Here is a 16,055-nt window from a genome sequence, read left to right as displayed (position 1 = left end):
TTAACTCCTGTTGCCTCCTCCTCCTCCTCTCTCCTCACCACCAGGACACATTTAATCAATGGAAACTGACCAAACAGGTTGTTCAGTTACAGTCTAGCTCACAGGCGGGCAAACTTTTTGGCTGAGGGCCACATCAGGGTTGCAAAACTGTATGGAGGGCCAGGTAGGGAAGGCTGTGCCTCCCCAAACAGCCTGGCCCCTGCCCCCTAACCGCCCCCTCCCACTTCCCGTGCCTTGACTGCCCCCCTCAGAACTCCCGACCCATCCAACCCCCGCTGCTCCTTGTCCCTTGACTGCCCCCTCCTGGGACCCCCACCCCAAACCGCCCCCCACCCCCTATCCAACCCCCCAGCTCCCTGTTGCCGACTGCCCCCCGCTCCCTGTCCCCTTACCATGTTGCTCAGAGCAGCGGGCCAGAGCACTAGCGGTGTGGTGGCAGTTCCGAGGGGGGAAGAGGGGCGGGGGGGGCGGCTGCGGCTGGGGGCTAGCCTCCCCAACCAGGAGCTCAGGGGCCTGGCAGGATGGTCCCGGGGGCCGAATGTGGTCCGCGGGCCATAGTTTGCCCACCTCTGGTCTAGCTCACTCAATTGTGAGAAAGAAAAAAAATCTGCCTAATTTTATGTGGAAATGGATATTATGACAAACAACTCTACATAATAAATGTCACTACTCATGTGCTATTTAAGCCTGTCAAACTAATTAATATATAGCAGTGCTGAGACCAAATTTACTCACAAATCATTAACATAACAGGACGGATGGAGAGGGAGAGATCATACTGCTACATGGGAAATGTTGGAGAAGGTAAAATGCGGCACCTATCCATGGCCAACCTTTCCCCCAGCACCTATGGGCCTAAAACTGTGTAGGGGAGACCCTTCCTCTGGGGGGACAAGGACTCTCAGTGGTTCCCTTCCCCCACAGCCATGTGGCCTTTAGGAAAGAATTTGCAGGGAGGAGCCAGACAGAGACTGAAGCTGGGACAGCAGCAGCTTAAGCAGTGACCAACAGACACTGAAATATTCTCTACAGTTTGATTGGACTGTCTCTGCCTTGTGTTGACTGGCTGTTGGCGCCAACCTCCAATCTTCACTTTAGCCTTACCCCACACCTGCCCCTTGTACCTTCCTCCCAACTCTTCTCACCTGCTCCGTCCCCCTTTCTCTGCTCTCCTGTCCTCTGTCTTTCCATTTAGCTGAGCCTCTAAACATCCCCCCCAAACAAATAAATAATTGAACTGATGTGACATCACTCTGCTTGCATGTTAAATCCCTTTGCCCCATCCTTTGTCTATTCTTTCTCTTTAGATTGTAAGCTCTTTGGGGGGCAGGGATTGTCTATTACACTGTATTTGTACAGTGCCTACCACTCGGCTAATCCCTAGGCACTACTGTAATAAATATGATTAATCATAATTTAGCCATCACAGAAAGTTCTTTGCTCTCAGAGCAAGTAGAATTTTCCAAGACCATGACCTTTCTGCACCTAAATACCTTTTGTGTATTAACTATTTTAAAGGAATTTTATTGTATTTTCAAAAACATGTAAAGCTATTTTAAACCAATTACCAGATTGTTTTTCATATTCACAAATGCAAAAGCAGTATCCAGAATGGGCAAATTCTGTCAGTCTGCTTTTTTCCATTGCATTTGGTATAATTTAGAGACAGCTGAATTGGTTGGTGGTTAAATAAGGCGAAAAAATTAAGTGAGATGAAACCATGTGTGCAAATTCTCATAATGGTGCATTTTCACAGACAAGTGACAGGAACTTGAAAATAGGAATTTATAATGTAGACCCCCGGCTCACTGTAACTGGGTGGCTAATCTCTTGAAAACAGCTATTTCAGCTGTGCAATTCAATATACAGCTATATCATTTCCCTTCTTTTATTTCTCTGCAATACTGAAAAGCCAGTTCTTTGGTGGGAGCCAGGCCTGACCCTGCTTATCAAGCTCTAGTCTCCAGGATCTCACAGAAAACACAGATGCCTCCATCAAACTTCAGTGTATGGGACCTGACGTGCAAGAAAAAGTCTATCAGAAGTTCCCTCTCTGAGCTGTCTCTCTTCAGAGAAGGATTAGTGTTGGTGGAAGTAAACTTTTATGAGACAAGAAAGGAGACTAAATAGGTAGGCAAAAAAAAAAAAAAAAAGCTAATCCGTAATCAGTCACCATCCACGTCAAGGCTGATTCCCCACTCTGGCACTTTGAGTGAAGGTGGGGCCCACAAGGATTCTAAAAATCAATACTGGACACTCCATGCTTGTATTAAACTCCCAAGGTTACAGCTTTTCTGTGTCCTTGGATGGGTAGATGCTGCCACCAACCAAGTGCAAACCCCCTTTGAGGACCCAGGAAAGCGCACTTGGGAATTCCTTCCTGTGGGGTACCCTCAAGCTTTCACACACACACACCCCGGGGAAGCACTGAGAAAGAAAACAAAGGAAATGAGATGTTGCCACCAGCTAAACAACATGTGCACAAACCTCTTAGGACACAAAAATCCAATCCTGTTCTTAAAATGGTAAATTTTATTAAAAACAAAAAGAAAAAATACATCTGGAAACTCAGGCTATGGCTAGATTTAAAAAAAAAAAAATGAAAAAAAAACCCTTACAAAGATTAAGCATCAAGAATAACTTCTTGAGGTGCAGCTTAAAGGTTACAAGCTAAACAAAAGCATTTGAGGTTAGCACAGAGAAGTCCACAAGCCATAAAGAAATAAAAAGAGATAAACCTAATTGCGTCTTTCTAGACACTTCCTGATCTACTTACATATCTGGGGTTTTAAATGAGTAGTTTCTAGGTATGATCTGATGATTTTTCATACCTGGCCCAAATTTTCTTACAGTATTGCTGCTCTCCTCCCTCCTTCCGGAGAACCGCCACAGACAAAGGGGAAGTTTTTTCCCCAATTTTAAAAAGTTCTAGCCTTCCCATTGGCTCTTTTGGTCAGGTGCCCACTCCCTTCCTTTTACATATGCAGGGAAACTTTTTTACCCTTTACAGGTAAAGCAAGTAGAGAACAACTACTAAGAAGGATTTTATAGCTAACTGGATGGCCATAAAAGGGAGCTATCTCCCCCACCCCTTTCATTTATCACAGTCAATTTTAATTCATTTATATGAAAAATTATATTCTAATCCAACAGTCATGTTCTGCAAGATAGCAAAACCACATATGTCCCACATCAAAAGATATGTCAGGTCTGTTTTGTTCATCCTTAGCCTTGGCACCTGTGATTTGCTTTAAAAACCCACTCTAAAGTAGAAGCTACAATGAAAACACTTTGCATCTAAGGATCTCACAGCAATTTACAAAGACAATTAAGTAGTAGTATCCCCATTTTACAGATGGGGAAAATAAGCTTAGAGATCACAGCACCCATTTTCAAAAGTGTTCTCTACTTTTGAGTTAATCCATTTTTGAGTGTTGAACTTGAGACATCCCGGCATCTTATTTTCAGCAGCGCTGGGCATCTGCAATTCCAGTTGAAGTCAGTAGCCTCGGTGTCTCAAGTTGGGCACCCAAAAATTGAGGCACTCCAAATAGTAGACTTTTTGGAAATGTCAGCCTAAATTTGCATGCCTTGTTTAAAGTTCTAGCAAGCCAGTGACAGAGTCAGGAATAGAATCCAGAGAGCAGATCTTCAGATGAAATAAATTGCCATTGATGGACCTATGATAAGTTACACTAGCTGAGGATTTGCACCCAGGCCTTCTGACTCCCAGGACCTTGGTTTAACAACACCGGACTCCTTTATTTACAATACACTGGATAATACTAAAGTAATTAGAAATAATAGTAGCCAAAGAATTATCTCTTTTATGTTTAAAGATCTTTATTATTACTTTGATAAGAAATTAAACCTAATTGTTGAAAACTGTATGGAGCATTGTACTAAGAGCCTAGATTATGCATGCAAATGGCAGAGTTCCAGATGCAAATATAAGCTGATTTTATTCCCCACAATACAGATAAACTGTTCTCTTCCGTTGGCAACTGTTCACTACCTTTAAAATTCTCTGGATAGAAATTAAGTTTCTTTTGCTCACTTATCATTGATTCGCCAGCCTTGAAACCAGGAACTTGCTAGCACTTTGAAACAATGAACTGAAAGGTCATCTAGTTTCATTGTAGCTCATACAAGTACCTCTGTATCCTTTGCTAAGATCTTGTCCTTTCAATAGGAAGAGTCCTCAGTGAGCCATAGCCACTCTCTTTGAATTAAATCCTTGCTCCATTGAAATTAATGGAAGTTTCAGCATCGAAATTAGTGGGGCCAGGATTTTACCCCACATATCCACTACAGCAGCAGTACCTTAAGGGAAGAAACCTACTTGTAACACAAAGAACTATGCTATTTAGGATGCCATCTTCTTCACTATATTAATGCCATTAGGCCCTGCCCTAAAAGTACAGCTATAGAACAATCAAATCTATACATGTACCTGTGCATATCACTAACTTTGACATCAGATCAAAGGCCTCACTGACAAACACATTCAGGATCTTACCAACAGGGTGGATTTTCACTACGAAGTAAGTCTTTCATTCAGTTTGCTCTGTCCACATAGTATGTTTGATTCAAATACTATACACCTTGGAACAGGTCCCTAAAATGGTACTGCATACAGTGACACAGAGAGTTGCCAAGGTATAGACAGATCACTCATTTCAATCTTGCTCTGAAAATCCCAGATAAATTTCACACCATCAATTGCTGATTTGAGACTTTGAACTATTAATTAGCCAGTGCTCTCCAACATGCTTTCAACTATAATTGTGCTACCCAGTGCATTGAATCATCATAAACTGCTCCAAGGTGCTAATGCTACAAATGCTACTATCATTATAGTAACCGCAATAAGGGAGAGAGAGAGAGAGGGAGGGACTTTCACTTCTCCGTCTCACTACTTAAAACTTCTCTCTCGCTCACTTTTCCCACATTATATTCTCGATCGCCCCCCAAATCTATATCAATTCCATACTCTTTTCTAACTGAACCCCAGTTACACTAATGCCCATCCACTCAGTCAGCTTGGACATTTCAAAAGGCAATCTAATTGCCAGGGGACTATACCTACTAGTCAAAGACCAGTTCAAGAGATGAGGGCTTGATTTCCTAGGTAATGCCCAGGTGAGATGCCAACCCTGATTCAGGTGCTGAAAAAGGGACACTTCTGACTATGGCACTGCCCTAGATCCTGTTTGAAGATCTGGCTCTCCCACTGACTTCCATCAAGTAAATGTCTGATAAATTTTAAACCTTCCCAACTGCTTGCGGCTGCTGGAAAAAAGGAGGAGCACCTTCTCTCTGTTCCCTTCCTGACCTAATGCCTTCTGGCTACTGCATGGGTGTATGGGTCACTGCCATTTTAACTTCTCCCTAGTCTTGAGGCTGCTGTGATGGGGATGTCTACATGACTACTCCTTTCTTAGCTTTCAGGCTGTTGCAAGGGCAGTTGCTTAGCTATTCTACCACCACACCAATTTCTATTTTGGAGTCCTCCTCTCCAGTAAATTGGTCTAGTGTCTGCATCTGCTATAGCTCATAGCTTTCCCCTAGCAGCAGAATGAAACTGACAAAACTCCGGTAAGTATTTACTCTGTTCCACTCCCTAAAGGTATGAGCAACAACAGAAGCACTAGAGTCTGTAGACCCAGGATGACTGCAGTGAATCAGTTTATGCTCCATTCATATTTAGAATGTTTACTTTGCAACAATAGGGGCTAGAAACTTATTGATTAAAATAAAATCTTAAATTCTAAAGAAAACTGAAGGTCTTCATTCATTCACTCTCCCCACCGGTGAGTACATTTTCAAGACCCAGTGCAAGAACCTATTTTAAAGTATTTGCAATCCTGTTTGTAATATTCAGAGCTACAGCAGGAAGAGAGTTATGCTGGATAACTATTGTGGCTAATGCAATCAGCAGCTACTTAGTTACCAAATATCTCTTTCCTGCCATGTGGACTTATAATATGGACATTTTGTTTTAGATTAGTTTTCCCAGAAAAACAATAGGATGGATTTATTTCCCATGGAAGAAAATAGAATGTGCAGCCAGAAAAAAACTTGTCCACAACTTGACATCACCCCAAACGATTTGATCTCAGAAAATGATAACTTTTCCCCTATTAAACTTCACCATGCTGTACAGTAGTTTTGGCCACCTTCTACGCCCTTCTCTAAGACATCCAATAACCCTTTGCTTTCAGTAAATGCAGAACTTGAAACCTGCCAGAAAGAGAGAAAGAAGCTGTTCATAAGGTACTAACTGTGTACTCCCTACACAAACTGGCAAAACTGACTCTGCTTACATTCATACACTAAAGTCATTAACAGAGAAATAGTGAATGGAGCCAGGTGCTACTAAACTGATTTGCCATTTGAATGAGGATTTCTTTGGGGAAAGGAAATAAGGAGATATTTTTTAAACATCCCCTTTAGAATTAAAGTAGTTCATATGGAAAAGTCTTGTAGCATAGCAAATAGCAGCCTTTTTCTTAAATTCTAAAAAGCTTTAGACTGGAAGTCTATTGGTTTTTTCCCTATTAAGTTCTATAGAACTTTTCATAAGCAATTTGTCATGATATTCCTCGATGCTTATGACGAATGATAAAAACCCCAACATTCTTTATGGTTATTTGCTTTCAACATTCAGTATAGAGGTTCTACTGTTAATTACCAGATTCCTATATTTACAAAAATTTGCCAGCTATGAACATGTACGTAATATTACTATTTGGTATTTACTAAGAGGCAATTGTCTATGCTAATTATTACCTGTCACCTAAAATAATTATTCTTCAAGCAGTGCAAGTCACAATAATAAAAAGAAAATTACAGAACGAATGACTTACTCTGTAGCCCACTTCTCTCTAGAAGTAGTACAGAAATAGTGGTTAAAGTAATTAAATTCAGAGCATGTACAGTGTAGCTGTAGAATTTTGATCTACTGTAGCTGTTGAATAAATTGAACCTCAGGGTGGGAGGAGAGGACACTAATGTAAGAATAGTAGAAAGAAATATTTAATTCACAGCATATTTCATAAACAATTGTCTTATTTTAATAATTAAAAATTAACATTTCAAGAATCCAAACACGGCATTACTCCTTGGCACAATCTAAGCAGCAATTTCTAAAGCACAACTTTGTTCCAACCTTATAGCAGTCTACAGAGTGTGCTGTGTTACTTATTCACTGAAAACCACACACTGCAAATTTTGATCTATTTAAAAAAAAAAAAAATCTAGCTCCCCAGAGTTGAACCAAGTTTGACATAGTGAGAACTGAAACTCATGCACAGAGTTTTTAAAAGTTTCAATAGTTGAAATTAGTCCCAGTTACTTATATTGTCAAATATGGTACAGACCAATATAAAACAGTAAGTTCATCACCAAACTGAAAAGGCATTTTTCTAGACATGGAACACTTAAAATCTTTGTTAAATCAATAGCAAATTGCAAAGCAACTCTTAAAATGGTGCTCAGTATTATGTTCTTGGAGATAATATATTCACAAAGTGCCAACTGCTAAAGATGAAAAGAGATATATTATTGCTAACTATATTCCAAAATTTTGATTATAATGGTCATCCAAGAAACAGTTTTTCTCAGCATGAAAATTTTCCAGGGATAGAAAAAAGAAAAGCTAATCCACAAAATGTCTTAAGGCAAAAATGAAACAGGATGATGAAGCCGGATATAATGAGAACTGATAACACTGTTCAAATTTGCAGCAGGTACTGTACAAAGTGCAATATATTGGTAAGGGTTTACCACTTGTGCACAACCTTGAAAAAAATCTCACTCATCTCTGATTATTCAACAAGAAAATGGTTACTTTACAGGAAAATCAATCTAAATTTTTATTCCACATTTTTCAAGCAATCCCACCAATTTCCCTTCTTAGTTTTGCAGCACACGTAAAAAAAAAAAGTAAACAGTACAACAGAATAGCTGCTTTGGGTACAATACACAGTGATTCAGATCTCTCATCTTCTTACTTATTTCCCTTTCCTTCCCTTCCCCCAGCAACTCACCAGTATTCCCATTACATCCGTCCACAGTTTGGAGAACGCATCAGACATCATGCTGTCTGGCTGGGGTTCGGGGCAGGCTGCTTGTTCCTCCTCCATGACTAGATGGATTCCCTGCCTCAGTAGAGCTTAATACTGGTTCCCAACAACAACTTTCTGTCAAAGGGATGACTCTTCAACACACCACACACCAACAACAAACACTTCCCCAGTCCTTCTGAACAGCTTCACGATGCCTTCTCATCTGATCTCTGCTACCAGCCAAATCACTGCTTCCCAAAATAAATCTTCAAGGGCAACGGGGGTGGGGGGAAGAAGTCTTCTCCAGGTCAGATGCCAGACCCTGCTCAGCCAGAGCTTTCCCCTACGGTCTGTCCTCTCTTAGCTGATGGATCCAGGACTGTACACAGCTGACATTCCTTCCAAAACTTTTCTGGTAGAGCTGCAGCAACAGGGTAGCAGAAGGTAAATCTACGCCACAGTTTCACCGCGGGGGCTCTCGTAAGCTTAAAAGCAAAGGATTAATTGTAAAATCTTCCTTCTAACAATCAGACAAACATCCACGTAAAAGCGAGTCCCTTAGAGAGTGAGCTTGTGAGCCACCTCGAGCAGAATAGGTGCCTACGATTTCTTTTCAGCGCTTAGATAACTTTCTAGTACCCCTGTCTTCCAAATGAGCTCTCCCAGCTTCACATGACTGCTCACTCCCCCAGCTAAAGAAAGCTTTTAGCAACAAAAGGTACTCTGATGTCAGGCTCTTTGCATGGAAATGAGCCACAGGCAGGAGAACAAATCGCCTGTTGAAAGAGCAGCCGTGCTGAAGCCTCTGGCGTTCACAAGTTTCGAGTCACCAAAGCAATTCACTTAAAACATTCTCCGTCACACACAGGAAGCCACCTAAAGCGGTCTTCACGCTAGCTCAGCCTCCCCAGGACTTCGCGTCCCAGGATCCCCACCTTTTCCAGGAACGCCAGCCTAACTCCGCCTTCATTCCTGCAGAACAACAAGCGCTGGCAACTTGGTCCGCCCTGAGGCTGAGCGTGAGGGTTGTTTTATTCGGTGCGGGTGTGTTGGTTGTGTGGTGTGGTGTGTCGGGGTTGCTATTGCGCTTCTCTCACACGCAGACACATACCCAGCTTGGGAACCATTCGGCATCCGACTAGGCAAACTGATGACTTGAGAGGAACAGTGACTTTTATTTTAAAGTGTAAAAAACTTCTGTAAAAATTGCAACCTTTAGCTGATAGGGACACGACCATGTGGATTATGTTATTGCTAAACATTCCAGCAACAGATATTTTTAGTTAACTATTAGACCCCCACTATTTTTCTTTTTCAAAAGGGGTGGTCTGTCATTGATTAGGTTTTATAAGGCAAGCTTCCCTGAGGGCAAGGTTATGGAAATATTTCCTTGCCTTGTGTTTCTTATTTAGTTTTGTTTTTCCCCACGTGATGATGAATTGCAATAACCAACAATTACATATGGTGATCACTCTTTTGGGGAAGTGGTTGATTGTATATGCACTTAAATACATTTGTTTGTGAAAGTGTAGTCAATAAAATCATGACAAATAAATATGACTTTGACAGTACTTCTAGAGAAATAGCTGTCTGAATGATGGTAGACTCTACACAGGTTATGGGGGGGGGAGAATTTATAGTATTTTGCTCAGGACAGAGCAAATCCCAGCCCTACAATTCCAAACCCCACCCACAAATTTAGAAGAGCTGGATATCTGCTAAAATGATCAGCAGTGATATAGTTTAAATTTAATGTGATTGGTCACCGTTAGGCTTTAAAATGAATAACCACACCTCAAAAAGCTGTTTCAAGCTACCATTAATCTGGCATTAATAGGGCCATCCAAAATGTATGTATGTTAAACCTTCATACCACAGTCACACAACCTCAAGCATCCAAAAATCATGAATCAGGCACCCAAATATCATTTCATGTAAAAATATAATGCTTTTGGAATCTTTTCATATATCTTCTATTTTTTTAAAGTGTATAGGATACACTCATCTCGTCACTACCAAGAGGCCTAGAATTTTTTTTTTTAAACAAAAGACTGAGCTTCTCAATTCATCACTTGACTCCAGGAGCTGGAGCTTTAGGAAAGTACCAAATATTGTGAGAGTTGGCAACAGGGATTCAACACCAGCCTGTATAAACTTGTTAATTAATTTATGGTTTCATCTCAAGACATTCTTACTAAAAGATGCCATGTTCCAAGAGCTGCAATGACAAAGGCATGACAAACTGTCACTCCCCACTCTCACAGAGCATCTTTCCCCCCCACACTCAGAGTCACCCCAGTGGTAATGCTCCTCATTGTCTTTGAGCAGTGAGACCCAATGGAATTTTGCAGCACTTTACAGGGACCAGTTGTATCACAAGTATGGGAGTTTAGGGCAAGCTGAAGGACAGATCTACAGCAGTGAGTCTGGCTGCCTACCGTTTGGGTTCTTGATTAGTTTTTCCTGCATGTTGTATCTTAGGGTAATTGATTTCCAGTTATCTAACATGTAAATGCAAAATAGTTAACCAGCATTGAAACAGAAAGAAAACTGTAGTCTAGACCTTCCCCCCCATCATCTGCATAATCAGCCAATAGCTGCAAGATCCCAGAACTCAATTATCTCATCAGCTGTCTGTGTGCCTGCAACACCCACTGATGTCAGTGGGACTTGTGCACACACAACTGAGGACTGTTCAACTCCAGGAGCACTGACTTTTCACAAACCAACAAGAATCCCCTACCATTCCCAGTGCACACCTGACTAGAAGTCAGACTTGAAAACATGCCAGGAATAGTACTCTCTTGTAAGGAAAAACTCACATGTATGTTCATAAACACACACACACACACACCTCAAAAAGAGCATATGCACAAACCCTTTAGTCATGAGGCTAAAGGGTCAAATTCCTTTTGCACCAAAGTAGTATCTGTCATCTCTCTGTGGTGTCACACCCATTTACTCAATCGTAGTAACAGGCACAAAGTTAAACATTCAAAGTTTAATTATATGCAAAAATAATTCTTTCAAAACAATTTCTTTATTTTCCCTTAACTTTTTAAAATTTTAATTTAAACAATATGGAGTATACTTTTGGCTTCAGGATCCTTTAGCAATCTCTCTGTACTAACTGCTTCAGTTACAGGATCCTGATACTACCCGCCAGTGCAAAGTATACTCTGCTTAGCATCCTAAAAGGCCTGTATCTGAAGGCAGGATTGAACCCTAGATGCACAGAGTGGGTGATGTAAATTAATGTGAGGCAGTATATTGGGACTGATTTGTGTCTCACTAATTTTCCACAGGCACAACTCCACTGATTTCAAAGGAGTAACTCCAGATTTACGCAGATACAAGTGGCAGGAGAGAGTCAGGCCCATTATGATAAGCTATTTTCACATCACACAATTATATATATTTGTAAAAGCTTATGATTCAAAAGTACCAATCGCCAATTAGATGATTCCGTCAGGTCTTGCACATTTTATAAATCAGACCATCCAACAATACTGACTTGTTTTTCTTTCAAAATATATTTGTAATTCAGGCCACATACTCTGCTAAACTTATGCGCTGCTGTAGAGATCAGAAATCACTAACTGTTTCAGAGGTTTAGCTGTCAGCTTCAACTATTATTGCTAATTTTATGATTATCGCTAGAGCAGCAGACTAATGCCCTCAACACAAACCAAAAGGGGTTTGAGCTGTATAATTCAATTAGTGGAAAGCAGTTATGGAGATTGTTTTATTTTGATAAAAGTCTGAAAGCTCCACATTAAACAATATCCATCATTTTCTCAGTGATCTGAATCCCTCCAGACTAAAGAATAAAAACGGGGGGGGGGGGGGGAAGAGAGAGAGAGATGCCCCTGAAAATTACTCTAGTAATCTTTCAACAGTTAGTGCTATATACACCTACCACCAATTTAAAACACTGTCAAGGCTGGGGGGGTCTAAGACTTCAGTTAGGAGAGGCAAAATACAGTGACCCTCATTTTGTATCACTCATTGTAGAAGGAAAAGAAATCTAAACATGGCTGTAATATTCACTCTGAGCTTTTCTGGAAAGATACATGTTGAGTCATAAGGAGAAAGGAAAGGATCATATCCCTTTTCCTGCACGCAGAGATATCTGAAATTGTCTCATGTCCTGTCCAGTCCACCCTCCCACCCCACAATTAGGGCTGACATGACACTTCCTAAGCACTTGAGCTCTACGGTAAAGTCTCTTTCAATGCAGATACTGACTTGGTGATCTCCAGCATGAGAAGCACAAGTCAGTTTTATAATCCTACTTTTGTTTCCTCACATCATCGAATTTCCTGTCCAGAGTCACACTTTTCCAGTCTTAGGGGACAACTAACTTTGTTTGTGTTTATTTTCTCTCACACACAGTACCTGGTTATTTAAGTTTGTTTGAACTTCCATTACACAGCATTTAAACAATTAAATTCAATAACGAACAAATAATATTTTGCTCTTCTATCGCTCCTTTTTCAAAATGGTAATTAACTCTCGGAGCACAGCTCTCTGTGCATTAACTAAGAATCCGAATTAACTTTACAGATGGGTAACTAAGGAAGAGTGAGTTGCCCAACATCACTCAGCAAGTTAGTGGAAGAGCTGTGAATAGCACCCAGGTCTCTCAATCCCAATCCTGTGTCCCAAGGAGTAGGTACACTCCCTCCCTTATTGCTGTATTAGGGTTGCTAGGTGGTGGCTTGGGTTACAGCAGAACCCTTTTACATTGTAATTCCTCAAACAAACAAGGCAGTTTCTTCAACTTCTGAGTAGGTCACAAGTGAAAATGAGTTTTGATGATCTCATCCCAATTCTGATCATAAAACTGCCCAATGATTTGGGACAATTCAGCACAACTGGGAGCCTTATATTTCAGAGAGGCCCAGCGCTGGAGCAAATGGTACTGAGGACTGCAATAGCAGGTGGGGGGAAATGTAGGAGGAGATGCTTGAGACAAATCTGCACACACTGGTTGCCCACACTGTGCCTGGAACAAGCCTGTGGTACACACCCTTCTTTTGCATGACCGAGTCACACATTTTTAAACAAACATCACGACTCCTCTAAAAGATGTTTATTGCACCTCCCTTTAGAGGATAAAAAAAACAAGTCTTCTTCCTAAAAATTCTAGGTTCTCCTCAGGATTAAAATTTGTATTAAATAAATCTTTGCACAAGTGTCATAGAAAATCAGACACTTTATTACACCAAAAATGATCTAATTCCCACCCATTACAAGAGAAACATCTGAGCTACCTGTGACAAAATAGCTGGATAAAGTCTGCTGGTAAAAGTGTCACTCTGCTCTTCTTTTAATGGGTGAACTTGTAAGTAACGTCAACTTATTTTAAATGGATGGGTTGAACAATTTCTCTTAAAAAAACAGAGCGCTTCCTGTGTCCTTAAGGGATACATAATCCTCTCCTGAACAACATACAAAGCAATTCAGTACAGCTCAGAGCCTGACAAGATAAAATGCAATGAATTACCTTCGAAACAATGAATATGTTGTCATTCTAAAGATACATGGATAGACACTGCTGAGAACTTGACTTTTAGTCAAAAATGGATTCAGGGAAGATCCATGGACCTGCACCTCCAGACCCTGTGCTCCACAAGGGATGTGGGGAATGCTGCAGCAGCAGCACCAGTGGGATCAGGGGAATCCACAGAAAGTGAATCCAGACATCAGTATGGTACAAAAACAGATGTCTGGTGCATTTATCCAAGTACATACAGAATTAGGGGAACAAATTAAAATTCAGTGTACGCAAACCAGTAACCTTTCCAGTACAAAACAAACTGATATCTCAGTGTCTGGCTGCAGACCAGACATTTACCTACGGTAACTTTCTCCACCACTGGGACCTCTTTTCCCCCCCACGGTCACTTCCTGCTAGTGTAATTCTCTGCCAATTGCTTTGTCTACTGGATAAGTTGACCAGGCAAGGAAAGAGTCCCAAACACACAGGCTACCAGTTCCTCAGAGGGAAGAAGCCCATTTCTTCTCCTCTCACCTTTTAAAAAAAGGCTGTATATGGTCCTAGCCCAACTGTCCCTTTAATAGCTTCCTGGCTGCCCCTCTGGCTGCCAGGTCAGACCAAACCAGGGGCATCTTCAGCTGTTTCAGGATATGCCCCTGGCCAGCTGACCCCGGCACCACCCAGCAGGCTTGGACAAGTAAATTAAGATGGAATTTATGGAAGATAGCAGCAGCTATGCCACAGGAGACCAGAGTGTATTGTAACAGCATTCCCAGCCCCAAGCATTCAAAGATCAGTCAGGCACCAAGAAATCATGGAATTGGCTTAACAACGAGATTTTAAAAATAATATATGTTGGATTCTCTCTCTTTGGCTTATGGTTTCTGAGCCTTTAAGGTGCATTTGGGTCACATTTTCAAGCTTTTCTTTGGAACAATAAGGGCCAGATTTATTTATTTTTTTAAATGAAAGCTGAGATTCTCACATCCTCACTTGCCTCCAGGAGTTGTCGCTTTAAGTAAAACATCAGAACTTGTGATGAGATCATGAGCATTTACAACACACTGACAAATATTATGAAGATCCATCTGTGGCTATAATAAAAATATTGGGCCTGACTCTCCATTGCCTTGGATCCTGTGTAGTCATTTCCACTTGTGTTATAAGTTGGTGTAAAATGCTATCAAATCCGAATCCTCCACTCGTAATGCTGGTAGTATTAGCACTTTAAAACCCACTTTACACTCACTGGCAACACAACGTGAAAGGCAGTGGAGAACCAAGTCCAATATGTAATGTTTATTTTTAACTATACCCTACTTAGACTATCCAAGAGCTACCAGAAATTTATCCTCTTTAAAAATTTCAGTGGGCAAACCAGACAGAGCCCTGACCTCTCCACACTCAAACCTGGACCACTGGAGAAACGAGAAAGACTATTTTGCTATCCTAAATCTGGTGAGGCTGTAGCAGACATATCATTTCTGTAACCTATTTGAAATAGAGAATTGGAGGGGGAGTAATTTAGAAGAGCAGCTGCTTTGAGTTAGGGAAACTCAGCTGGAAGCTAAAGGTGCCTGTCAAACTGTAATTAAAGTGACGAGAAGCCTTCTACCACAAACTGCAGCTTTTAAACACCAGCCAATCCACTTTCAAGATTTGAGAGAGAGACAGACAGACATAGTGACGACAGGCATAAGCACCACTCAGAATGTGTCTCCCAGCTATTCTCTCAATTCATATTTTGGAAAGTCTGTGAACAGAAGGATTATTTTGATCACAGTGGTGTGAGTGGGAAGGATTTATTCTATACAACCTGACCAACTGCAACAATAATGATACAGCAGCCCTTGAGGGCAGTAAGCTAGCTATGCTGGGCTCAGTTCTCAAGTTTTGCAAGGAAATCATTGTGCCCAAACATTAGGTGTATCGTGCTACTATCTGTCTCTCCCTGAGAAAACAATGCAAAGGTTGCAATAATCAGGCAAGTCAGTTTGAAGATGGTCATACAGGTTTCTGCATAGTTGTCTGTGTGTTCTACAGCAAACATATGCTTATTGAAAAGTAATTTGATATTGTGATTTTTAAAGGTTATTAGTACACACAGTGTTTAGTGACATTCTGACATAAGTGGAGAGAAGTGATGTATGAGGATGAAATAAAGGAAATAAGTAAATATTGCTTGATTAAATGAAAAGTAGGGGGTTTGGAAAGGATGCAATAATCATCTACCAGTAAGATGAACACCAAGGGGGAAATAAAACACAATAATAAATACTTTGCTCATATATAGCATTTTTCAGCAGATCTCATAGCACTCTAAAAAGTAGAATGGTTTAGGATAGTTCAAGAAGGTGTAACTCAGAACACAGCAACAAAACATATGGTCTCAAAGCTTTGGATATTGCAATTAGGACATTACTGTGTATGCAAAAGCTATTTTTGGTCATTTTTAGTGGTTTCAAAAATCTGTTATCATTGGT

At 40.8% G+C, this 16,055-nt stretch overlaps 1 protein-coding gene across 4 annotated transcripts in view; it reads right to left on the bottom strand.

Annotated features, from left to right (window-relative positions):
• SASH1 (SAM and SH3 domain containing 1) overlaps positions 1-16,055 on the bottom strand; it is an 890,912-nt gene that overhangs the window by 163,306 nt on the left and 711,551 nt on the right. The window contains exon 1 of one of the 4 annotated variants that reach the window (XM_048844288.2): positions 8,052-9,031. The exons of the other annotated variants lie outside the window; for them this stretch is intronic. Within the exon in view, the coding sequence (XP_048700245.1) occupies positions 8,052-8,147 (96 nt within the window). The 5' untranslated portion in view covers positions 8,148-9,031. Of the gene's footprint in view, positions 1-8,051; positions 9,032-16,055 lie in introns of those variants that run through there. 4 annotated transcript variants of the gene reach the window in all.

This window comes from Caretta caretta, chromosome 3 (genome assembly GCF_965140235.1).
Source record: "Caretta caretta isolate rCarCar2 chromosome 3, rCarCar1.hap1, whole genome shotgun sequence".
NCBI classification, from domain to species: Eukaryota; Metazoa; Chordata; order Testudines; family Cheloniidae; genus Caretta; species Caretta caretta.
This window is presented reverse-complemented; position numbering and strand designations above follow the sequence as displayed.